Here is a 25,683-nt window from a genome sequence, read left to right as displayed (position 1 = left end):
AATTGCCATGGCCTGCGGGTTGAGCGGCTTCCATTAACTATAATAGAGGGAGTCCGAAGCAAAATAGAGCTTGCTGCGTTTTTTTTTTTCCCCTTTTCCTCCGCTTGCGAAATACGCAATTCGTTTCCGCATGTGTAAAGGAAAAAGCCAAAGTCCATACCTTTTCAATGCCTGCGATTTACTGCGGATCCTCCTCGCGGACTGCAGATTCTGCAATGGGAATCCGGTCGCGTGAAACCGGTCTTAGGGCGGTTTCACATCTGGATTGGAACCTCTGGTCGGAGGTTCTGTCGCAGATCCGACATAAAATACCAGAATACAAAGCGCTGCTTGAACATTTTCAGAAAACCTTAAATTCTGCTGTGTTCCCTAACAGGTGCAGAAGTTGCTATGTATGTGCCCCGTTGATTTTCATGGAGTGTTTCAACTGGACGAGAGGCGCAGAGATGCACTTATTGCTGTGGGAATTTTCCTGGTTGAATCTGACCTTCAGGTATTCTGCTAACTGCACATATTACATTGTTATTTTGATGGCCATTATGTTATAAATCCATTTAAAGGGACAGTACCACCACTCCTTTAAAAGGCCATGTTACTGCTCATACAAATGGCCTGCCTGCATAATGAAATGTACTTGTCACAGTGCCGTTTATAATATCAAATTCTCGTCTCCTCTATGAACCTGTATCTTGCGGTCTATTCCACTAAGGGTCTGTGTACATGGCAAGGCTCTAATATGGAACCGTAGGTACTTGCTATGTTTTATCATATGGTGCTTCTGTGCGGCACACGATTCTCTTCCAGAAGCAATGCTCCAGGTATAGTATTGTCTCTTGCAGATTCGTACAACAGCCTGTGCATGAGCCCTAATAGGAGCATGCCAGTGATCATCCAAACAATAGTCATTTAAATATAGTGTAATATAAAAGAAGTGGATACTTTGAACATTGGTACGCAATATGTGTAGTGGCATAAAGTTGTGATGAAAGTTTTCGCAACTTTAGCTTTTCCTGACGTCTGCATCACGTGCGTGTCTGTAGAAAAAAAAAATCAGAGCACTGGTTGTTTATGGGAAAAGTTTTGGGAGACCCCGGTAGCAGAAGAACAAGTGGATCATATTGAATACGGGGTCAAAAACAGACGTTTGTAACTTGGCCATATATATACGTAGACATATAGTGAAAAACCATGTAAGTAGTTTGGCTGCATCAATAATACTTTGGTTTCTATAAAGCATTGAAAGTGTCTATATCTTTTATAGTAACCCTGTATAGCTTTTGCTCCTGCTGTAGAGTCTGCAGTCAAGGATCAACACTGGAGAAGACAATTGGGTCAGAAAGGCTCACAAATGTGTTGCATTCTTGGGCCCTGGCAGTAATACTGGACTGTTGGTGAAATATGAAGATTTGCGTGGCAATGGTGTAGGGCAGTCAGGAGTCACATATGAATCTTCAGCCACATTGTGGTCTCCCTAGAGAGATACATGTGCAGAATAACTTCTTGCCTCTGTGAATAGAACACTTTCTATGGAAAGATATAGTCTTATTTGGTAAACCCAGTTTAAGTAAAACTAAGGCTACTATCAACTGCTGGATGAAACTCAAATAATAATATGGGAATAAAGAAGGTGTTTTATTCCATCAGATGGAATTATCTAATGGTTTCTGATCAGATACATATTACTATTATTTATTTCCATTTTCAGCACAAAGAGAATATTGTACCATACCTTCTGAGGCTGCTGAGGGGCCTTCCAAAGGTACTATGGATAGAAGAGAGCACACCTCGAAAAAACAAAGGTATGTTTATTTTCCCAAAATCTCACCCTGTCAGAGGTATCTTTATATTCACCAGCAGCGGCCCGTCAAATAGATTTTTGGGGCCTCCTATATCTGTTATTTAAAAAAAATCAGTGGTAAAACTTTTATCAATAAAGAATAACTTTTTGTTCTTGTATTGTAGAAGAAAATGACAGCAATTAATATTTATCCCTATTCATAGGTGAAGAATCTTTAGAGAGTCTGTGCATGTAGTAGGCATTAATGACAAGTCTGCTCATCTGCGAGCACATTCATACACTAGTTTCCCTTATTTTTAAGTGCTAATGTTTCTATACATAAACTTATTTTCTTCCTCGTGTCTTTAGGCCCATTTACACGCAATGATTATTGCTCACAATTAGTTCAAACGACCACAAATGAGCAATAATCGTTACGTGTAAACACTACCATCGTGCACTTTTCGTCTGAATGATGATTTTTAGGTGAGTTTAAAAACCATAGTTCAGGCGGCAGACTGTGTTCTCCACGGGAGCTGAAGATTACATGTATTCTTCCAGCAGCCTCTGCAAGAAAACAGACCACACGCTGTTATCTCCACAGGAGATGGAGATTACACTGTGTTCTTTCAGCAGCCCATGCAAAAACAATGGAGCTGATTGCAGAGCTCAGACCACCTGCTGAGCACTGCCAACAGCTTCGGGAGGCTCGTTTACACACAAATTAAGCTAATAAAGTGTTAATGGACATTTGTGTCCATTAACACTTTATGCAAAACGATCTCTAAAACTGTCAATCTTTCAATCATTTGAAAGATTGTCTTTGTGTGTAAATGGGCCTTTTCTCCTCTAACTTATCACTGCTGATAATCAGTAGAAAGGACAAGTTGTAAATAAATTCCTTCTTTTCTATGGTTTAGCTAATATTTATGTTATTAAAAATTTGACTGCAGCAAGTGTAAAGGCGGTGTGCACCTTTTTTTTTAAATCTGCTTCTAAAGGGACTGTTGGTCCACAAAAGTGTGTGTGTGTGTGTGTGTGTGTGTGTATTTCTCTTGCATTCAGTCTCACACTTGTCTTCCTATAACCCTTTCATCTCATGGGGTCAGCTCAATACACTCCCTTTCCAAAGCCTGCTTGGTCTTTTCCAAGGTTTCTTTCTCCTTTTCGATTTGCTTTAACTGTTTGAACAGTTCCCCCATAACTAGAGCATGATCCTGTTTAAGCTCCTGGATTTGAGCTTCATGTTCTTCCTCTTCCTCATCTGTAGCTGGGACAGCAGCCGCTCACGGAGTTCTTCCTGGTTTTCATAGAAGTCTAATAGGTCTTTCAAAAGCGTTGTTTGCTTCTCTGCCTGGCTGCAAGCAGCTTTCTCCATTTCCAGCTTTTCTTTGAGCTCCGTTATCTGAGACTCCCATTCACCATTTCTCTTTGCTAGCTGCCTTTCCAACTCTGTAGTTTGATTACTTGCATCCGTAGAATCTGTTTCTAACTTGCAGCACGTCATCTCTAACTCTTGGGTTTTCATATGCAGTTCCCTCCAGTCCTGTTCACACTGTATGGTTTTCTCCTCCAGCAACACCATGTGTTCAGCTTCTGAGTCGCTCATTCTTCTTAAAGGCAGCTGTACTTTCTGCTTTCACCTGAAGTCTGAACAAGTGTTCGCTGTCTGTCTCACTTTGTACCTCCAGGGTCTGCACTGACACCTTCTGTTTCACTAGAAGCATTCTTCTTTCTCTTTTTCTTCTTGGCACTTTGACTATCAGCAGACGTTTGGTCACCACTAGCAATTATTTCAGTTTCACAGGGCATTACACTGACATTTTGGCTTGGAGGTGCTATATTTTCTTTAGCCCTGACTGATTCGGCCAGTGTAGCCATTTGCTTCATTAGCTGGTTGTTTGGTCTCTTATTGTACAGACATTTGTACCGGCTGTTTTACCACCTCCTCCATATTTGTAGAGGCAGCTTGCATTCCTCCTACTGCAGTCTTCACCCAGGACATTTATCAGTGGGTCTTTTACTGCCAGCGCAATCCTCCACCACTTGTGACAACTTGGGATCATTCACATCACAGTAAACACCAGCAGCTTAAAATCCAATTTCTCATTTATTTATACGTTCAAAGCAACATCCACTTACTTCAGCACAGCTCTGAACAACTAACTTAAACATCCTTTACTTCAGGGCTTAAAAATAACAGTCCAATTGTGGTTCTCACCCACTTTTCAGGGCAACTTCATGCAGCTTTCCTCAGAAACGTTTCACCCAACTTTCCTGGAGCTCTGGCTCCCAGCCCAGGGCCCTCTCTCTGGACCTCTCGCTCTGGCTCCCAGCCCAGGGCCCTCTCTCTGGACCTCTCGCTCTGGCTCCCAGCCCAGGGCCCTCTCTCTGGACCTCTCGCTCTGGCTCCCAGCCCAGGGCCCTCTCTCTGGACCTCTCGTCTGGCTCCCAGCCCAGGGCCCTCTCTCTGGACCTCTCGCTCTGGCTCCCAGCCCAGGGCCCTCTCTCTGGACCTCTCGTCTGGCTCCCAGCCTACTTCTTCTCTCAATGTAACAGGAACTGAACCCTTTATTTTACTTCCTGCCACACCTGTAGGTGTTTTCCCCCATCTCAGGCACCAGAATGCTTGTCTATAGGCCTCTACAGACCATTCCATGTACTGCATCTCTACAATATATATTAACTCCTATTTAATTTTCAAAGAATTGCTAATAAAATCATCATGATCGTTCATTTTTATGTGTTTCTGTTTGAGTAATTCTAAGGGATCCACAAAGCGTTGTCCCGCCAAAAATAAATAAGAGCTTGGGAGTATGTGGGTGGCAGGGAAATTTGGATCGGAAAGGGTTAAAAAGTGGCCCGCTCAAGGAATTAAGCTGTTGTAATATGTGTGAACTAGTGCAGGCAGCACTGTATTACTAGGAGGGTCTCGTCCACCTGAGAAAAGTCTGAAACTAAGAGCAGTTTGTAAACTGCATATCAGGGAGTCTGAAAATGAATTAAGATTGCAACCTGAATTTAAGTGCAATGTTTTCATATCAAGGTAACCACTAGCACAAAATTTATCTTTTCAATGTCAAAGCCTTTTAATGGATACAAATTATGTTGTAATTTCATTATTGAATTTGGTTCTTTATGTTGTTCTATTCCCCCCGTTACAGGCATGCTTCCAGTGGCAGAGACTTTCAGCTTCTGCCTTGTTACTTTGCTCTCAGATGTTGCTCACCGAGATGTGGCTTTCAGAGGACAGGTAAAAGTTTTGTTTCGGTTGGAGTCCTACAATTAATAGAAGATTTAGTATACTGTGCTAAGACATGCTGCACTATTCCAAGACATCCAGAATATTCAGTATAAGATTCAAATTCTTGGCAAATGAGATAAGATCAAATCGGATGCCAATGTGCAAACACCTAGCGCTATATTGTAATGATCATAAGCTTGCACTTGATCACAAGATTTTGTGTCAGTATTTGTACAAAGAATCCCGTCAGTTACTCTGGAGCGGAGGAGGCCAAAATTCATAATCCTTATGTACTAAGAGCAGCTGTTGATTAATTAGCAAAACTGGTGCATAATTTCCCCACCAGATAATTCAGGCATCAATTGTTTGATATTTTAATACTTTCACAGATAACATCAGTTTCAATTCAATGATTGAAATATGCCATAAAAATCACTAGACATAGAGGGTAATTTGGTGGTCTAAACCTGGCTGAAGATTGTCGCGGTCATTAGAGTGATGCGTGCATGTTGTGCTTACTGTATTAAAACTTTGTGCAGAAAAAAAGCACTTTAACCCTTTCCAATCCATTTATTTTTTTCTCATCCATTCTCCCCAGCTCCAAATAAATTGGAGCTGGGGAGAATGGATGAGAAAAAATAAATTTTCCCTGCACCCTCCTGAACTGACAGGGTTCAGGAGGGTGCAGGTGCTCACTGCACCATGGGAGGGACCTGCTTACCTGTCCGGCGTCTTCCGCATTGTCTCTTCTGCCTCCTGGCTCGGCGATCATGTGACCGCTGGGGTCAGGTGGCACCCAGCGGTCACATGATCGCCGGGCCGGGAGGCAGAATGGAGAATGCGGAAGACGCCGGACAGGTAAGCAGGTCCCCCCACGGTGCAGGCTCCTGGCTTGGCGTTCATGTGACCGCTGGGGGTCCGGTAACACCGGCGGTCACATGATCGCCAGCCGGAATCTCTGTGCATTATATAGCGCTAATTGAGCGCTATGTAATGTGTAAAGGAGAAGGCAGAAAGGGTTAAAAACCCTTTCTGCCTTCTCCTCGGGGGTGCTTGATGAGGACCAGTGCAGGAGTGTATCTGCACCCGATGTGTCTGATGATCGGGTGCAGATGCACTCCTGCTCTGCAGTGTTGGGCCTGCCCCGACATCGGAGCTGTGGAGGGAAATGATGATGTCGGGGCAGGCCCGACATTGGATTGGAAAGGGTTAAAAGTATCCATCCATCATTTTATTAAATCAATATATCATTGTCCTAAAAAGGGGAAACAATATTATGTATCAAAATAAGTCTGATATCATTTAGAACGATTGAAAGATATTTGAATGAATTTTCCTATCCGTTCCCTATCTGGCAGTAGTTGATGTAAGTGCTTGTGCCATGTGTCCTCAGATATTGGAGACCATCCTAGAAGTGATGCAATGTCTACTTGGAATGTGCCAGTCCCCACAGATCCAGGACAAAGGTAAGCGCTTTGTAGAAAGAGGTTTAGAAATGAAATGTGTTCCTTGGCAGATGAGCACTATTAGATTTTAATGTAACTCTACTAATTTGGTTCTTCTGTAATACATTTCTTTACCACTGCATGTAAGAAAGAGAAAAATGAGAGAAGACAATTTTTATGTTATCTAAGAATTACCCAAAGCCGGTAGTTTCTGTATTTATGCTTTAAAAAAAGGAAATTCTAACCAGAAAATACATGATCCAATGTGATGCCTTTGCGTTGGTAGACAGAAGCGCAAGTGCATGTGATGCCTTTGAATCTGTCTCTTCCCTCTGATGTTCTAAGGCGACGCTGACGGCGCATTGGCAACCCCCGCAACACAGTTGCTTAATTTTACTACTGTATTTATGTCATGAGCCTGGTTCTGGTATTGTATCTATGTATTGAGGTTGGTTCATGCTGTATTTAAAGGGCCACTCCAGGAATTTTCTTTTCCATTCATTATGTAGCCCAGTATATATGTGACCTAGTATTACCTTGGTTAATTGTTTCTTTCTATCTTAAACTTAATTCTATGATCGTCTTGTGGTCTCAATTCTGACGATTTCAGATCTACTACAGTTTGTGTGAAGTTTCTAGTCTGTCTCAATCTGTGTTATTCTATTGCATAAATTCTACTACAGAAACTGCCTAGAGGGGGACACAGTTACTGATGATCACACAACTCCTGTCATATAGTTTTAATAGAGGAGATCACAGCTCATCCTCCTGACTGTATATTTATGGTCTATAGCTTATTTAGGTGATTATAGAAGGTAATGCTAATTAAAGTTCCCCTTAGTAGGCAGAATAGTGTAGCCCCCTATCTAATGCTGTGGGATTGATTGAAAGTAAAATGCTCACTTTCAAGACGGTGCCTGATAAGCATTAGAGGGGGCTGCACTGCAGGGAAGTGACTGCAATAAACAGAGGAGCCCTTCAGAGTGTGACAGGCAATCAAGTGAAGGGGGCAGGGATAGAAAAATGTATTTGTATGTTTTTTTTCTTTGCCGGAATGGCCCTTTAATTTATGAGTTTGGTTCTTGTGATGTATTTACTTACTGATTTTTCTGGTGTGGGTATGCTGCTGTCTTGCTGCTTTCGGCACAAGCAGAATACAAGTAGACTGCCTATCAGTGCAATATAAAATGTATTATTCCCTATTTGGGGAAGGGGGGGGGGGGTATATTCTGCCCAGGTAGCCATTAAGCCTAAGGCTGACACTGCTTTGGTGATCCAGTCCAGATCTGACAGCAACTCGCACTACAGCACCACATCCCCTCTTCGGCAATTACTGGGACATCCACACAAGAGTGCCAGTGCCATGACACCTCAGAAATAATAGAATGGAACTCTATCCTGACAATCCTGTTCACTTGCAACAGTCTCCGATAAATAGCAGTCTGTAGTTTTCTGTTCAGACTACTGGGGTTTTATTCTATGGTAGATCATACTAAGTTATTGAAAGAGATATGTAGGCACCACAAAGTGTGTGTTTTTTGGAAAACTTTTCTGTGACTTTTCCTCTTTCATGATATACGTTAAAGAGTACATGTACGTTCACTTCGAAGCACCCCTGCTCCATTGGCAGTTTTCGGCTCCTTACGGCAGCTGAAGACAACCCCATATAGCCTTATATAAAACGCCTGATGGAGCAGGACTGTCCAGAAGTGAAAGCGCGTGTACTTTTTAAAAATGAATCTCTCCTTTTTGCTTGCAGAATACCTGTGCAAGTATGCTGTGCCGTGTTTGATTGGTATATCTCGGGCATTTGGAAGATATAGTAATACTGAAGAATCTCTACTGTCCAAGTTGTTTCCTAAGATCTCCCCTCAATCCCTGAAGACTACAGGAGAACTGGAAGGGATCCGTAGACGCTCTTTCAATGATTTTCGGTCTATTCTTCCAAATTCACTCCTCAATGTATGTCAAGGGGACTCGCTAAAGAGGAAGACCAGCAGTGTATCTAGTGGTTCACAGGTCAATGTGCAATTATTTTAATGTCTGTGTTATCTGTATATATAATATAAATTAGAGTTTAGTTATGTCAAACTGGCAATCCCCTTTATGTGGTTAGTGATACAGATGCAAAAAATTTGTTATTAAGCCAGGATGTTAAAGTGTTCCCTTGCTGCCTCCTCATAGGTTAGCCCAGATCGTGTCGTTCCCCTTCCTGGATCTCCTGCAGGATCCACCATCCAATATTTTGAAGGTAATGGAACAGGATTGTGTTCATTAATTTCCAGTGTTCATTAATTTTTGGAGATGAATAATGACTCGCTTTGCTTTACCTCTTGTACTGATAGTTAGTAGCATGATTCTGCTTGTTTCTTGCTGTCAGAGATGAGTATATTGCATTATGTCTGAGCTGTGATGTCACATTTTTAGAATTTTATTCTTCTTTTATATCAGTATCTAAAATCTTTTAGAAAAAGGCATGTACATAAATATCTTGCTAAACTTTACATGTTATTTACCTCCCCCCTCATCCCATCCTAATGGGTGACAGAGATGAAAGAAAGGAAACTAAACTGTTAAGCTGGTCTCACACGTCCGGATTTGTATTGCGGGATTTGCAATCGCTGTCTGCACGGACAATCCGCGGTTAAATGCAGGCATTGAGAGCCATGAACTGCTTGCGCATTCCGCGAGCAGAGGAAATATCACAGCATGCTCTATTTTGCCGTGGAATCTGTGCATATGGGCACTGCATACAGACTAGGGGGACCTGCATCTTGTTTTTAATGGGACCTCAAAAGACATCGTAGGACTCTTGCGTGCCGTGTGATGTAATGTTTCCCGTTCAGATACATGGAAAACCCTTGCTATTCTCTGATGCTCGTGAAACGTGCGCCTGTGGATTGCAATTTCACAGAAGAGAAGCGAGCATTTGTGAATGAAAAACACCCCCGCATCGGCATGAAAAAAGCATGTTGGCAAGCGCGATATCTCGCTCATCCGTATGAATGTAGCCTTATAGTCTGAAATTATCTTGTTAAAATCTGACAACTTATCCATGAATTTCACACCACCTGACAAAATTATTTTAAGGGGTTGGCCATTTTCTTGTTCCGTTTTTAAAATGTTTTCAACTTTTGTGTTCTGTCACAGGCAACTCCAAATCGGCCTATTCCTTTAGAGAGGTCTTAATAATGATAATAATATTTATTTGTATAGAGCCAACTTATTCCGCATTCAAGGCACTCTGCTGTTCGATTGGCTATGTAAACAATGGACAGTGATGCTGTCAGTCAATCAAGTGACAGATGGTGGCTGTCCCTTGATTTACTGACAGGATCACTTCCCCCAACTGTCCTCCGACTACTTCTACGCTGGTGCACATTTAGTGCCTGCACAGAAGAATGTAAACGTGTACATCTTCAACTTTATTATTCTCTCTACTTCCAAAATATGCATTTCTAAATTATAAATGACGGAATAGGTCATAAGTGAGTGTATTACATTCCACCTTTAAATCATTTACATGACTTCCACCAATTGTGACATTTTGTTCAGTCCTAGAATATTTATCTTGTATTAATGCAAATTTCTTTAAGTGCATATTATTCCAAAGTGGTGAAGACATTGGTGACTTTTCCAGTATGATCCCTTTTTTCCCCAACATTAAAAAGTGTGCTTTGTGCATAGATAACTCTTTATTATCCATTTTTTCCTAATTTCCCTGAATCAAAAATATATTATCACTTGAAAAACACCTGATAGCAGAGTGAAGATAAATTGCTGTCTCTTTCCAAGGGCATGTAGCAGAATATTGGAAGCAGCTCTATATATGAGTGGATAAAAAGATATTATAAAACTCCTAATCAGTTGATAATACGTGAACCAATATCTTTATCAGTTTACTAAACTTTAGATACAAACTGTGAAATGTTGTTTTAACCCCTTGAGTGGCAGGTTTCCTACCACCCTGTCATGCCCACCAGGGCAGGTTTTTTAAAATGGTCTAATCATTGAATTTCAACTAGTTTTGCAGTTGCGTCTCAAGAGCCATAACTTTTTCATTTTTCCATTGACATGGCCATATAAGGGCTTGTTTTTTGCGGGGCAAGTTGTGATTTTTTAAACAGGGGGGAGGAAAAAAAGAAATGGGGAAAAAAGAAAAAAGGGGCCATGTCATTAAGGGGTTAAATAATGTATTAACTTCCTTCTCTGGGTCATTACGACGCACACGGATACCACATGTGTGATTGTATTTTTGATTTTTTACAAAGTAAAGGGAGACAAGTGTTTTTTTTATTTTTTTAATAATTTTTTTACTTTTTTTTTTTAATTTTTTAAAAATTTTTTATTTTTTTTTGTCTCTTTAGGGGACTTCCACAGGGACCCATCAGGACCCCTGATCACATTCCAGGGGTCCGATGGTGACAGCCCTTTACATGCTGCAGTGACAGCCCTTTACATGCTGCAGTCACATAGACTGCAGCATGTAAAGGGTTAACACAGCAGAGATCGGAGGTTTTCTCTGATCTCTGCTGTAAGAGCTAGAACCTAGCTGTCCTCTGACAGCTAAAAACCAGCTCTCCCTGCCACAGAGACCATCCGCTTGCTTCTGACAAGCCGATGGTCTCTATGGCAACCTGTAAACAAAGCAGGACATTGCCGACATGTCGGCAATATCTTCTGCTGGTTTTTCAAAGCCCTTGCTGTGTTCTCTGTGGGTCTGTGCAGGCAGAGCACACTGTCACAGCTTGTGGCATTGTGCTCTGCAGCTCCCATAGTGATACATAGCCCGGAAATCTTCCGGGCTATGTCACTATGAGCAGTGGAGCTCGACACGGAACTTTTCCGGGCGTGCCACTCAAGGGGTTAAAGAATTTAAGGCCATGTTCAAACACAGTACAAATGGCTCATTGTTAGAGGATCTGGAAAACACAAGTGTTATTTAAATGGAGCAAACATATCCCCTATTTTTTTTACAGACATGTCCGTGTTTTTGTCTTTAGACTTTATCATATGATTTCTTATTGGAAAGTCTTATTTGTCTATTGAAAAAAAACAGATCTGACTACTTTTTCATTGTACTTTTATTCCTCTCAACTCTCATCACAGGATCCTATTTGCCAGATGGCAGCGCAGTAGATCCAGATTATTACCTCACCACCATCAGCTCCAGCTTCTCTGTCTCCCCTCTGTTCACTGGTGTCAACAGTAAAGAGTTTGATATTCCCCAAGAAACCCTGCGTCAACTACTGTGCATGGTATAGTATCGTAATAGAAGTATGACGAGAATAGTAAACAGTGATTAAGTGCCCTTCCTTCCAACCGGGTGTAAAAGAATTGCTTTGGGCTATTTATATAAGGTTTTCTTTTCGTCCGTTTATTTGTTTTTAGTTTGTTTCTCACAGCTAGAAGGTTGTGCCTAATCCTGGTCTTTGTGTGTTCCTCCATTACTTAGACAGCGGATTTAGGAATGCAGCACCTTAGCCAATTCATTTGGCAATACTACATTTTCAGTCTTAGGGCTCCTGTCTACAAACCGATTTGCATTGCGGAGTCCGGAGCGGGATTCCGCCTGCCCACGAGCGGAAATCAATTGCGGGCTACGCACAGCCGGCTTCCATTGAATTCAATGGAAGCTGTCCGCCCAGCGACCATTCTGCAATCATCATTACAGAATCACCGTGGGAGTCGGATCACCGCCATAGCGACGGCGCGGTGTGTCCTCTGTACTGCGCATGCGTGCCAGAGCACAGGCTGGCACATCCACAGTACAGAGAAGAGACGCTGGACAGGTATGCTGGGGTCACCAGCCAGGCATCGGGTCGAACTCTGCTGCGTGATTCTGCATGCGGAGTCCGTCCCGCCCATGGACAGGCGGCCTAAAGCAATCGTGCCATTCCACATGAACTAAAAGTTACTCTACTGCCCTTCCTATCAATCATTTATTCTAGATTTAATAGGAATATATCATAATTTTAGTATGAACTTGCAGAATTATAGAGTTAGTCATTTTGCAACCCAGAAAACACCATTAACTGAACACAGAGACGTATCTTGAAGCTTGTGGGGTTCCAAATTACTATGTGCCATTTATAATACTGGTGTCTTGTATAGTGGGTGCTGAAGTTGCAGCTACGTAACAAAGTTATACTTCTGTTCAAAAAAGTATCAAGATTTGCATTTGTTTTCAGCACATTTTGTAAAGTTTATGATTCAGTTATTACTGCAGTGTTCGTAGTTATTTCTTCCTATGTTAGTAGGTTACATGGGAGTCTGCACAGACCGTTCGATATTAATTTTATTACAATGCATGTGTTTTATCCAAGGGGTATCGGCACAGTTGGCTGGTGCTTTAGTCATTTTATTAGTGCTGGATGTGGAATTACAGCTTGAACTATCTTTTTAACTATTTTTCTTTTTTACTTTTTTAAACCTTGCAGGTGAAGCAGATTGTTGCAGATCCAGTTTTGAGCTCATTAGATTGTCTCATCACTGAAGTTACAGAGGTAATATTACTAAATATGTGGATTACTGTATATTGAAACAAATCCTCCATTTACATCCTGAACAGCTCTGAGCGTAAAATACTCAAAATCCTATTAGACGTATAGGTAGCTGGCTAATAAGGGAACAGGTAAATAAGCAACTTTTGTAAAGCCTCTAGGAATTACTCATTTTCATACTTCATTACCCATTGTGAAACTTTCCTGATATCATCCTGGATTGTGGAAAAGTTAGGAAATGTTTATAAAGTTAGGTTTGCTGTCTCTAGTTATTTCTTAGATCTCAGAATCGTATTTCAGTTACTTTTCTTGCTCTTGCATAATACAAACTAATTTCAGATTTTTATTTATTGGTTTTAGGCTAATCCCAACTCTGATCTTTTTTATAAAACATTCAGCGATCCTCTCTACGTAACAATGTTTAAGATGCTCAGAGATACACTGTATAATATGAAAGGTAAGCATCAGTGTGCCACAGGGAATTTCCAGTGGGATTGCTGTGGGCATTCCTCTGCAGAATGCTGCAGCAATTTTTGCCACATGTAAAGGTATCCTTATTGTTTCTCCAGAGGCCATTTTCACTCAGGCAATAACATTGTGTGTTGTAAGTGAAAACGCAGAATTATGAAACCCATGCTTTTCAATAGCTTTATTCCCAGTTGCAAGGTTTTCATTCATGCGATGTAACGATATTTAAAAATCGCAGCATGTCCTATCTTTCTGTGTTTTTTTTTTCTTTTCTATCCCATGTTTCCCTATGGAGCCTCCTTTGTATTGCAGCGCACGAACTGGCGATTTTTTTTTCTTTTTTTTTTTCCCACAAGAAAAACCATCAAAATTCGCCACCATTTTCACGATTGCCCGTGGGAAACTGGCCTAAGAGTCCTGTCAGGATTTATGCTGTTTTTCCTCATAAATCCTTTTTTAAATGATGTAAACCAATATATCACAGAGCTCTGCTTTTCTCCATCTCTATTACTTTGTTGTTTTCAGATGGGACATATAAATCGCCTATTAGATTTTCTTTTAATTTTGTATAAAGGCTGTAGTAGTTTCAAAAGCTTGGAATACAAATCTACTCTGTTACATAAAGTGAAAGTCGACCTTTTTAATGCCAATTTGAAAGGGTTTTTTTTCTACAAATTTAAAGAAGTTTATAATTCTGTTTATATTTATAGGACCTCCATTTTTTCGACAATTAAAAACTTCCAATTCCCTGCTTTTTAACTAGTGTTAAATAATAATGTTCTGCAACCACCAGTAGGAGCAGATTGCTGTGTATGGATTTATGCGGCTTCCTTAATGAGCTGTGTTAAAGGAGTTATCCCATCAAAAACATTTTGTCACCTATTTAGTGATATGTGTAGAAAAATTTTTTCTGTTTTTTTATGGGATGCCCCTTTTAATCTGTGTGCAGGAAGCTCCCTCTAGTGTCATCTGCAAACAGCCAAGGTTTTATCATGCACTGTGGAAAGGAAAACCGATTTTGGATATCTATATGAGGAAAACTACTTTTCTGAAATTGTGTAACATAGAATTTTGGATGTAAAAAAAAAAAGCTATACCTAAACTGCACATTTCACGTAAAATGTTATTGAAACCAAATCCCTGTCTTTTCATGTTTTATACATGTGTTCTGCAAATTCAACATTTATATAAGTGTACTTTTTTCTTTAGACCTCCAGACCTCCTTCGTGAAGGAGATCCACGACTTTGTACTTGAACAGTTTAACAGCAGCCAGTCTGAGCTGCAGAAGGTATTGCATGAAGTGGATAGGCCTCACAATGAACTTAGCCCTTTGAAACTGAGATTTCAGGCTAATGCAGCTTGTGTGGACCTCATGGTTTGGGCTGTTAAAGATGAGCAAGGTAAGAAAGATATCACTGTTTATGTTACAGCCAAGACCATATTGTACTATGAGAGAATCTCCAGATGTAGTATTATTATTAATAATAATAATAATAATAATAATATTATTATACATTTGTCTCTCTTATCAGTGTGGCAACATTTTCAAAGAATGTAAACAAAAATTCTACAACAATAATTTGAGTCAAATTCCTCTTGACAAAGATTGTGCAACTGGTTTAAGGCCTCGTGCCCACGTGTGACGGCTGGCTTCCATTGACTACGATGGAAGCTGGCCGCGCGTTCTTCAGAGGCAATTAGAGCATGCTGCGGTTTAGAACCTAATAGCTGCAGGATAACGCCGCATTTCATGCTGCAGAAATCTGTCTGTGGGCATTAGCCCTAAGGCCCAATGTCCAAGGGTGGATTTGATTTGTGGAACCCACGCTGGAGATCCACAAGTCAAACCGTCCATAGGAATGCTTTTTTTTTTTTTTTACTTCCGGTGTGTGGATTGCGCGCTTGGGAAGAAATTGCAGCATGCTTCATTTTTCTGTGGATTCCGGGGGACGGCTTCCTTTGCACTGCGCATGCGTCCAGACGCATTCTCCGTGCTGAAGAAAGCAGATCCGGCCGTCACAGAGGAGACCCACGCTGGATCTGGTCAGGTAAGAAAATGTATTTTCCTCTCCACATCTGCGGGCATGGCTGGATTCAGCTGCAGGATTCAGCAGTGGAATTTGTGCGTGCAAGTGGACATTGAGCCTAGGGCAGTGACCTTTTTCCTTAGATGATTTTGGTGCTGGATAACTGTTCTCCAAATAAATCCCGTAATAATTCCCTTGTATCGCTCAGATTCTTTTAATGTAATCTATACATATTATTATAGATTACATTTTAAAAAATTATGTAAGCTATAAAATCTAGAAGTAGGTAGAGTACTTTTTCACAGCACTAAATACATATCTTGTATATTCATATTTTTGTAAAACTTTTTTCAAGTTGAGTACATCTGTTCCCATTCCGGATCATCACATACTAATTCAGAGGGTCCTTTTTGACTACACTATAGGTGCAGAGAATTTATGCATTAAACTGTCAGAAAAGCTCCAGTCAAAGACCTCAAGCAAGATTATCATCGCCCACATGCCTCTGCTGATCTGCTGCTTACAGGTAAGCCAGTTGGTAATTATTGCTTCCACTGCCGATGCAGGAAAAAAAGAAGTTGTGACATAAATTATGCAAATACTTAACATTTTACTTAATGTTCTCCTTCCTACAAGGGGCTGGGTCGCCTTTGTGAGCGCTTTCCTGTGGTAGTTCACTCCGTAACTCCATCTCTTCGTGATTTTCTGGTCATACCATCTCCAGTGTTGGTGAAGCTCTATAAATATCACAGCCAATATCAATCAGGTAGGTTTGGGGAATCTGCAGATACTCGCTAAGGCTAACTACTCGAGCGAGTAGTGCCTTAGTCGAGTATCTGCCCGCTCGTGTCTAAAGATTCGGCTGCCGCCGCGGGTGACAGGTGAGTTGCGGCGGTGAGCAAGGGGAAGCGGGGGGAGAGAGAGGGAGAGAGGGATCGCCCCTCTGTTCCTCCCCGCTCTTCCCCGCCGCTCCCTGCCCGCCGCCGGCACTAGAAACTTTAGACATGAGCGGGCAGATACTCGACTAAGGCACTACTCGCTCGAGTAATGTGCCTTAGCGAGTATACTCGCTCATCTTTAGTGAGAACACAATGTCAGTGTAACAAAGTGTTCATCCTTGTGGGCTTTAATCTGTTGCATCTAAAGGAGATGAAAACCTCAGTCAGTTGGACTTTTTTTTTTCCATTCAATTCCTATGGCTTCCTCTGTCCTTGTCTCAGTGGTAGAATATGTTTCCATTAGTTATACATTTGTATCCTTAAATCAATCAGTCACGAGGCCTTGGACTGTTCAGGGTAGAAGTGCTACATTATTACTAAATCACCGAGGTGACGGTGATATTCTTTTATTTTATGTGTATCATAAATCGGATTATCAAGTGTCACTTCTGTTTAGGAGTGATCTAGTTTAGTCTGGATGTCTCATTGGCACCACCTGCAGAAGTGTTTCCTTCTGTCTATGAAAAGACTTGTGTTCTGATGCTCTCCTTGGCACATACCTGTTTCACCTCTATTCACAGGGGCTAATGACATAAAGATCAGCATCACAAATGAACACTCTGAATCAACAATGAACATTATACATGGTAAGAAGAGCCAGCCCTCCATGTACGAGCAGCTTCGAGACATTGCCATTGAAAACATCTGCAGGTATCCTTGAGTGTCATTGTCTTAAAGGGGTTGTCCACAAAGGACATTTATCACTCATCCAAAAGTGCACCCTCCTCCTATGTTTTTTCCATCATACATATTCAGCAAATTTTACCTTGATTGTGATAGCAGGGCATAGAACATGGTCTTAGCTTAACCCATTAACCCCTTAATGACGCAGCTCCCCTTTTTTTTTTTTTTGTTTCCATTTTCGTTCCCCCCCTCCTTTTAAATAAATTTAACTCCTTTATTTATCCATCGATGTAGCTATAGAAGGGCTTGTTTTTTGCAGGACAAGTTGTATTTTTCAGTGGTACTATTTAAAGTACCATATAATGTACTGAAAAACTTTTTAAAAATTCTAAGTGCCATTGTTCTGATTTTTTTTTTTTTTTTTTTTTTTTTTGATTTTTTTTTTCAGTCCCCACAGGGGGCACCAACTAGCTATGCTTTGATCGCTCCTTCAGTATGACGTAATGCCATAGCATTACATCATACTGCGATTGGGCAGGCATTCTATCAAGTCACCCCACAGGGATGGCTTGATAGGCATTCTGCCATGACAGCCCTGAGGCCTTTCAGAAGGCCCCCGGCTGCCATGACACCTGCACATAGATTGCATCTATTGCTGCCGGGTGTCGGCTGCAATAAACAGGTGGCGCACGCGCTGTATGAAGTGAGGTCGCCCCGCAATCTCTCTTCATGCATACCCCGACCCCACAGGACGTAGCTATAGGTCCTATAGCAGGAACAGGTTAAAAAGCTATTGTTCTCTTTATCTTAACCCAACTATAACCATTGTAAAGTAATTCAAAGTGTAAATAAACCACCCTGATAGCACAGCATTAAGTGAGTAAAACGCATAATTATGAAACCAATGATTTTCAATGGTTTTCTTCACATTTACAATGTTTTCACTAATGTGATGTTGCGAGAGAAAAAAATTATGACCTGCTCTATCTTCCTACAATGTGTGATATTTATTTATTTTAATCTCCCATTTTCCTTATGGAACCTCCTTTTTATTGTATTGCAAAGCACAAACTTGCGATTTTCATGCCATTGTGATGCTTTTTTAACATTAGAAAGTCCTATTGACTTTTGCGCTAAAAAAGTTGCGCTAAAAAAGTCAGCGATATTTTTGCGAGAAAAAGCAGCGTTAACGCTCAAAAATCGTGAGAAAAGGACTTCATTTTGCCACTTTTTTCTCACGATATCGTGATCGCCATGTGAAACTACCCTTAGAGTCATGCTGAAGAACAATACATCTGTATGTGACGATCTGCGATGGAAGTTCTTAGTGAAGCCTCAACACACATCTAAACATGTCCTAGCATATTCGATTTCATTTTTTATGCTATCTTTCAGTTAGCCATTCTTAGTTAATCAGTTGTATTTTTTAACTCTTTACCAAATGTCACATAAGATTGCAAGAAAAACTACACTTTCGATATACTATACAAGACTGCAGACAACATGCTTTTTAACAGGAGGTTCTTCACTGCAGCACATATATATTTCTGCTTGTTCTCCTGCAAGAAGGTGTAAGCATGATAGATAAAAGTATATAGGTTTGAAACCACGTAGAAAAAGTCCGTCTTTATATACTGTACAGTTTGTAGCATCTCATATGCTTTTCTGCTTGACAGATGTTGAGAAGGCCCATCCATTAACTCCATTCATCAACCATTTGGTCTAGCATCATAATAAATGTAGATAGGATTATGACTGCATTCTAATGGAGTTTTGATTCCCTTAATATTTCACCACTGCCTCTCAGCTGATGGTTTACGGTTTGTCTCCGCTATATGACAGAGAATCGGTAGATCTGTCGCAACAATACAACCCTTATCCATAATGGCCTGTTAAGACATAATTGGCATGATAAAACAAGACTTCAGGCCCTCTGTAATAACTAGAGTAGAGCACCACTAAGCGCAATTCCCAATCCGTAGACTACATTTCCCCCATATTAGGTTGCTGATGTTCAATTGCTTAGCTGGCCATAGCATTTTCTAGCAATATTGTGTGATCGTTGTAGAGAGGCATACAGACAAAAAGTGACTATATGAAGCTGTGACAGAAAAATGTAAACCTTTATTTTCTTTTTTGTCTTTCATTTCAGGTGTTTAAAGGCTGGATTAACTATTGACCCAGTTATTGTAGAAGCCTTCCTTGCCAGTTTATCCAATCGTCTTTATATATCACAGGAGAATGAAAAGTATGTTGTGCTGTTTACTGGTTTTAGGGTACATGCACACAGCTGATTTAAAAAGTTGCACATTGACTTGTGCTATTCTTGTCCGTAAATCAGAGAAGAATAGAAAATGCTGCAAACTTTTTTTTTTAACTCGTGGTTAAAAAAACCCAAAAAAACATGTATACATATGGGTGCTATTTCCGTCGGATTTTTGGGCCGAACGGAAAACACGTCGTAGTGCATGTATCCATATTCTGGAAAAAAAAGAAGTATGTAGATTACAAATTTATCAAGACATGTTACAAATAAAATGCATGTTTCTAAGGCTAAAAAAAAGCAAATACAAGCTTATTTTTGGTAGACTCATGTTGAAGACCTTTCGAATCACATAAAACAATACACAATGATGTGACCATTCCTTCTGTTTTCAGGGATGCCCATTTGATTCCTGATCATACAATCCGTGCATTGGGTCACATTTCCGTTGCCCTGAGGGATACACCAAAGGTGATGGAGCCAATTCTGCAGATCCTTCAACAGAAGTTTTGTCAGCCACCATCCCAATTAGATGTGCTTATCATAGACCAACTGGGGTGTATGGTGATAACCGGCAATGTAAGTAAATGAATAGAGAAAAAAGCTTGTTAGTTTAAAACCTCTCCATGTTCCCCGTTATTCCCTTGTCTTCAGAAAAAAAGCTAAAAATAAGCGTAAAAAAATAAAAAAGGGGCCTCTGTAGGTGTGACAGTCTGCCTCCTACGGACACTAAGCTAAAACTGATTAGCCTTCTATGGGTATCTCCAGATTCGGCATGCGCTACAGATACAGTTTTCACCCACGAGTAGTAATATATCTCACTACACCCTAATAGGAATTCTGTGGTCGCAGGGGTCCCAGGAACTTATATCAGTAATATATTCTCATTTAATAAATTCGAAGGCCACTCGGGTGATACCCCCTGCCCTATCCAAATGGAGGTCTCTGATCCCAGCGTTGACAGAAGGCACATTCCAAGATGTACTAGAATCTCCTTTATTTGTCTCCCCCTCAGTAAATAACAGAATGATTCAGCTATATATAGTTACCTCACTCAGTCGAGATTGCAGCGAATGGGTAGGAATCCATCTTGACATTGTATCCGATGCTCATGCACCTATGCCAATTTGTGGCATATGATCTGGGACTGTCCGTTGATCCGGTCATACTGGGGTGAGGTCACAAGTTTGCTTTCTGAGGTTCTTAATATCCCGGTTCCCGCAACCCCTGAGATCTATCTATTCTGTATTTTTGATGAAGAACAGTGGTAACATCATGACAGTTTTTCTCCAAGAGGTCCTGTTCCTGGTTAGGAAGGTAATTGTGCTGCGGTGGATGGACCCAAGGGGCCCTTCCCTGACAATGTGGAGAAAACTCACTAATTCAATTATACTTTTTAATAACCTGGTCTACAAGGCACGCAAGTGCCCATACAAATTCTATAAAGCGTGGGGACGGTGGTGCGATTCGTCACTCACTCTTTTTCCCCCAGGATTGCTCTCCTCGACTATAACAACACTGCGAAGGGGATTTCGGTGATTAGTCAGACATGTTTGATGCAGTGTTAGGGCATTCAGTCTATCAGCCCCATATCTTATTAAATGTCAGCTTATATAAAAGGGTAACACTATTCATTTCATGCAGCCAGGCAATCTTAGTGAGTTTTTTGGGATGCTTCCAGTTGAGTAATATAACTTTTTTTTTTTGCATAGAAAAGCAGTAGTTTGTATAGAATGCGTGTTGTTGCGTTAAACGGGATGTCTCAAGGCCAAAGAGGCAAATCTTAGGGTGTAAAATACATGGGGTTCACAAATTTGCTTCCATAAACTCAAGAATGACCCTCCCAGAAGATATGCATAATTGTGCCCACATCTATCAGGCATCTTCAACAGACTGCTTCAGGGAATAGGCCCATAGCATGCAGCCGCATAGGGGTGTGATGTATTCTATGAAGGAACTTAACTTATACTAGTCTGTCCCTAGCACTAATTAGGGACGGGGGTCTGGAGGTTGCCAAGAGGCCACTCCAGTCATCCGAGTCCAGGTCCAGTATTTCTGATCCCCATTTCTCAAGACTCTTATCCTTTAGCAGAGTTAGGCTATGTGTCATCTGCCTATAAAAACTAGAGAGAGGTTTCAGGAGGTTAGCCATCTGTGCCAGGTCTTCAGGTCCAAATCAAGGGGAATGTTCAGGCCCCCAAATTGGGCTCTAAGGGCATGTCAGAGTTAGAAGTATCTAAAGTGAGAACTATTGGAGAGGTCAAAACGTATCCGTAGTTGTAAGAAGGAGCAGAGATTGCCCCCTTCCACTATGTCCGAGAGAGTAGTGATTCCATGACGACTCTAGAAGACTGTGTCTGGTATGCACTATAAGTGTGGAAGATTGGGATTGTTCCATAGGGGAGTGTGGGGTGACCATTTGACTGCTGCATTGAGTATCAGATGGAGAACGATACTCCAGACCTTCAGAGTCACCCACATAGGTGTGGGTAATGTACTTACATGGGACGTGGGTCCCCTTAGCAGCAAGCCTTTTGGGCTTTGTTTCGGACCTATTATTCTGCGCTTAAGTCCTATTACTGGATTATAGTCAGTGGATGACAGCCACCAGCCCACACACACCAACTAGCTGGCTAAGTAATAACAGCGAAAGTGGGGGAGCGACGCCCCCTGCTTTTCCGCGGATATGCAGTGGATCTCCAGTTTAATTCTCGAAGTAGAGCCTCGCCACAATATAAGAAGGAGAATCTTGTGCAGTGTTGTGACGAATCATTTAGGGATTAAGACAGCGTACTCTGGAATGCGTACAAGAATTTGGGCAGCAGCTTTATTTTAATTAAATTTATACGATCCACTAGCGTCAATGGGAGTAAAACCCAACGTGTTGCCGTATCTCCTGCCCATTTCAAAAGTGGAGCTAGATACATAAAAGTAGTCAGTGAACCGTCGTACCACTATGCCAAAGTAGGTGACACTGTCTGTCCATGTTAGGGAGCAGAGAGGGTTAGAGAGGTCGCAGGGCTATCAACTGCCATCAGTCCAGTCTTATCCCAGTTAACCTTCACCCTTCACTCCGGAGTATACTCCAAAGGCGTTGAAAATAGAAAGGACTGAGGTCAGGGACAACTCCAGGTCTTGTAAGAACAGCAGAGTATCGTCCACGTATAGCTTCACGCGCTCTTCATAGGTTCTCAACTGGAATCCTATGGACTCTGACACCCACATTTGGATTGCAAGGGGCTTAATTGTAATAGCAAAAAGTATTGGGGATAGAGGGCAGCCCTGTCGTGTTCCCCTGGCAAGGAAAAACTGCTTGGATATATGAGTGTTCGTCCATATCCGTGCTACCGGGAAATAATATAATGCTTGTACCTATTTAAGAAAAATTGTCCCAAACCCAAAGCAAGACATTACCTATCATAAATATTTCCACTCCACGAGTCAAAGGCTTTAGCCAGATCAATAAAGATCAAAGTACGCTTCCCCGGTCAGAGTGTGACATTGCTAGGTTAGTAAAAAGTCGCCTGATGTTCATGGCTGCACTTTTACCCACCATTAATACCGACTGGTCGGCATGTATAATGTGACTGAGGGCCCTATTAATACGCATCGCCAATACAGTGGTACCTTGGATTAAGAGTTTAATTCGTTCCATGACGGAGCTCTTAACCCAAAACACTCGTAAGTCAAATCAATTTTTTCCATTGAAATGAATGGAAAAGCCATTAATCCATTCCGGTTCGCGAAGCTCTCCCACTGGTTTCAATGGGGGATGGTGTTGCCCCATTGAAAGCAATAGGACCCCGGCACCCCCACATTGATTTTCGGGGAAAGACTTTAAATATAAGCCCTTCCTTGAAATCATCCCTAGCTGTAGTGTAAAAAATTTTTTTTTAAATATATACTTACCTGTGCGGGCCTCAGGCGCGTCTAGCCGCCGCTTGTTCTCCCTGCACTGCTCTGAAGCAGGTGAGGATTAAAAATGCAGGGAGAACAAGCGGTGGCTAAACACGCCTGAGCCCCGGCAGCGGCGGACAGGTGAGTATATATTTTTTACTACAGCTAGGGATGATTTAGGGAAAATCACTGCAGGAGTTGCCGGCAGGCCATTGCTTTCAATTGGACCACCGGCAGCAGCAGCGGCCCCATTGACAGCAAGGCTTGTAACCCACGTTTTTGCTCTTAAAGCAGAGCAAATATTCGGGAGAGAGCCTGCTCTTAAGTCAAAAAGCTTGTAAGCTTGAGGCACTCTTAACCCAAGGTATCACTGTACTTTGGCTAGGATTTTAATCTTTTAATCGTTGTTGAGGAGAGTGATAGGGCGGTATGAGCCACAGTCCCCTGGGTCTTTCCTAGGCTTGGGTATTAAGATTATCAGGGCCCCTCGCATGGTCCCCGGCAGAATCCTCTCCCAAAGGATACTATTGTATAGAGCAAGAAGTTTCGGGACTATGAATTCTACATTTTTCTTGTATCATTTCATTAAAAGTCTTTTGGGTCCTGGGGATTTCTTGTTCGCCCAAGACTGTCTAGCCTCCACAATCTCGTCCTGTTTCAAATCCCCTTCTAGCATATTCACACTACTTGGGGGCAATTTTGGAAAGGTAATATTGTCTAGTTAAACAGTTAGGGCTCCCTTGAAACAAGTGAGTTTAGAAGTATACAGGTTTGTGTAAAAATTGCAAATGTATTGTTGATAAGCTCGGGGTCAGTAACCTTTGCTCCGGAACGTCTCAAACTGTTACATTTGGGGGGTATATCGCTATCTTCTCCAGCAAGATAGGCCAGTAATCGACTATTTTTATCTCCTTGGTCGAAAACTCGATGCTAGGAGCTTTTAGCTAGTGTAATTGAGTAGTAACAATGTATATTCCCTTTGTAAGCAGTTAAGAGCAGCGTGCTTAGCTTTAGATGAAAATCACAAAAAAACCATGGTGTCTAAAATAGGCCATGTCAGTAAAGAGTTAATTTTGAGCCACAAGAGCACAGCCTTGAACTTGGAATTCATCAATCTCTTCTGGGAATGTTATTTATACTGTAACCTTTTTTGGGATGTCACAAGAAAGTCTATATACTAGTTTTTATGCTGCAGTTGGACTAGCACAACATGTTTAGCCTAGAAACAAATATTGAGCGCCTCTTTGTTGAACATTAAGCAGTTGTCAGTGACTGTTCTGTCACCTTCAATAACGTCTGTTTAATTTCTTTAAAGGGACTAACTATATTGCCAACATTTCTTTAATTAATTAAAACCATATAGAGAAACATATTACATTTTTCTAATCCATTTTTTTCTGATTGTAGAATTTTGTTCTTCTGCTATCTGTTCTTCACTAAGAGGGTGCCCATCTTTCCTGAGCTACATTTTACAGCATTTAGAAGATATACTCTACAGCAGCTTCATGGGCCATTCACACAATGGACAGGAACTGACCCATTGACTTGTATGGGAGACTAGGCATGCTTTGTGACCTGTGCAGAGGTCATTTTCAGGGAGGGGGGTGTAGCTAGTCACAGCTGATCACCGATCATGAATGGTGAATCCTGTATTATCTACAGATAGGTATTAGGTTTCAGTGTAATCCTGCCTGTGATGTTAGTGAGATGACTGCGGCAAAGCATTCCCTAAAGACCAGGAAGTATCAGCCGAATATTACGCTCAGTGGTTGGTGTACAAAATACAGAATTTCAGGGTTTTAGAAAAAAAAGTTTGTACATACTTGTAAAAGTGACTAGATTGTGTCTATGTGAGTTAGAGCTTTTAATATATTTGATCTTTTCTCCACAGCAATATATTTACCAGGAGGTGTGGAACCTATTTCAGCAGATAAGTGTAAAGGCTAGTTCGGTTGTATACTCTGCCACGAAGGACTACAAAGATCATGGCTACAGGTATGTTGTTCTTGTTTCTTAACCACAAAAATAGTTCATATGATAATGAATAGGTCAATTTTGTAAGACATCTGACATTTGTTCCATTACAACAAACATTCATTCACCTCATTCTCTTCCTTCTGTTGTCAGGCATTGCTCATTGGCCGTCATTAATGCGCTGGCAAACATTGCAGCCAACATCCAAGGAGAACAGCTGGTTGATGAGCTACTGATGAACCTACTGGAGTTGTTTGTGCAACTGGGGCTGGAGGGCAAGCGAGCCAGTGAGAGGGCCAGTGAAAAGGGTCCAGCGCTCAAGGTGAGGCATTTTAGTTAGTGTAGCTTGCACCCATCATAGATACTGTCAATGGCAGAATTTTAGTTTTTTTTTCAAGTGTTCATACTGATGACTGTCTTTCTAACATGGGCTTGATGAAAATATTATGGGGTAGATTTAAA

At 41.3% G+C, this 25,683-nt stretch overlaps 1 protein-coding gene across 2 annotated transcripts in view; it reads left to right on the top strand.

The window, feature by feature from the left end:
• PI4KA (phosphatidylinositol 4-kinase alpha) overlaps positions 1-25,683 on the top strand; it is a 93,428-nt gene that overhangs the window by 7,380 nt on the left and 60,365 nt on the right. For both annotated transcript variants that reach the window (XM_066603520.1, XM_066603519.1), the window contains exons 2-18: positions 377-493; positions 1,706-1,799; positions 4,942-5,030; positions 6,415-6,487; positions 8,226-8,485; positions 8,651-8,717; positions 11,576-11,724; positions 12,907-12,972; positions 13,330-13,426; positions 14,647-14,838; positions 15,891-15,991; positions 16,102-16,231; positions 16,985-17,114; positions 19,240-19,335; positions 19,746-19,929; positions 25,139-25,242; positions 25,375-25,543. In XM_066603520.1, coding sequence (XP_066459617.1) covers positions 377-493; positions 1,706-1,799; positions 4,942-5,030; positions 6,415-6,487; positions 8,226-8,485; positions 8,651-8,717; positions 11,576-11,724; positions 12,907-12,972; positions 13,330-13,426; positions 14,647-14,838; positions 15,891-15,991; positions 16,102-16,231; positions 16,985-17,114; positions 19,240-19,335; positions 19,746-19,929; positions 25,139-25,242; positions 25,375-25,543 — 2,118 coding nt within the window. The remainder of the gene's footprint in view (positions 1-376; positions 494-1,705; positions 1,800-4,941; positions 5,031-6,414; positions 6,488-8,225; positions 8,486-8,650; positions 8,718-11,575; positions 11,725-12,906; positions 12,973-13,329; positions 13,427-14,646; positions 14,839-15,890; positions 15,992-16,101; positions 16,232-16,984; positions 17,115-19,239; positions 19,336-19,745; positions 19,930-25,138; positions 25,243-25,374; positions 25,544-25,683) is intronic.

This window comes from Eleutherodactylus coqui, chromosome 5 (genome assembly GCF_035609145.1).
Source record: "Eleutherodactylus coqui strain aEleCoq1 chromosome 5, aEleCoq1.hap1, whole genome shotgun sequence".
Lineage (NCBI taxonomy): Eukaryota > Metazoa > Chordata > Amphibia > Anura > Eleutherodactylidae > Eleutherodactylus > Eleutherodactylus coqui.
The sequence above is the reverse complement of the archived record's forward strand: the minus strand, read 5'-3'. Positions and strand labels throughout refer to the sequence as shown.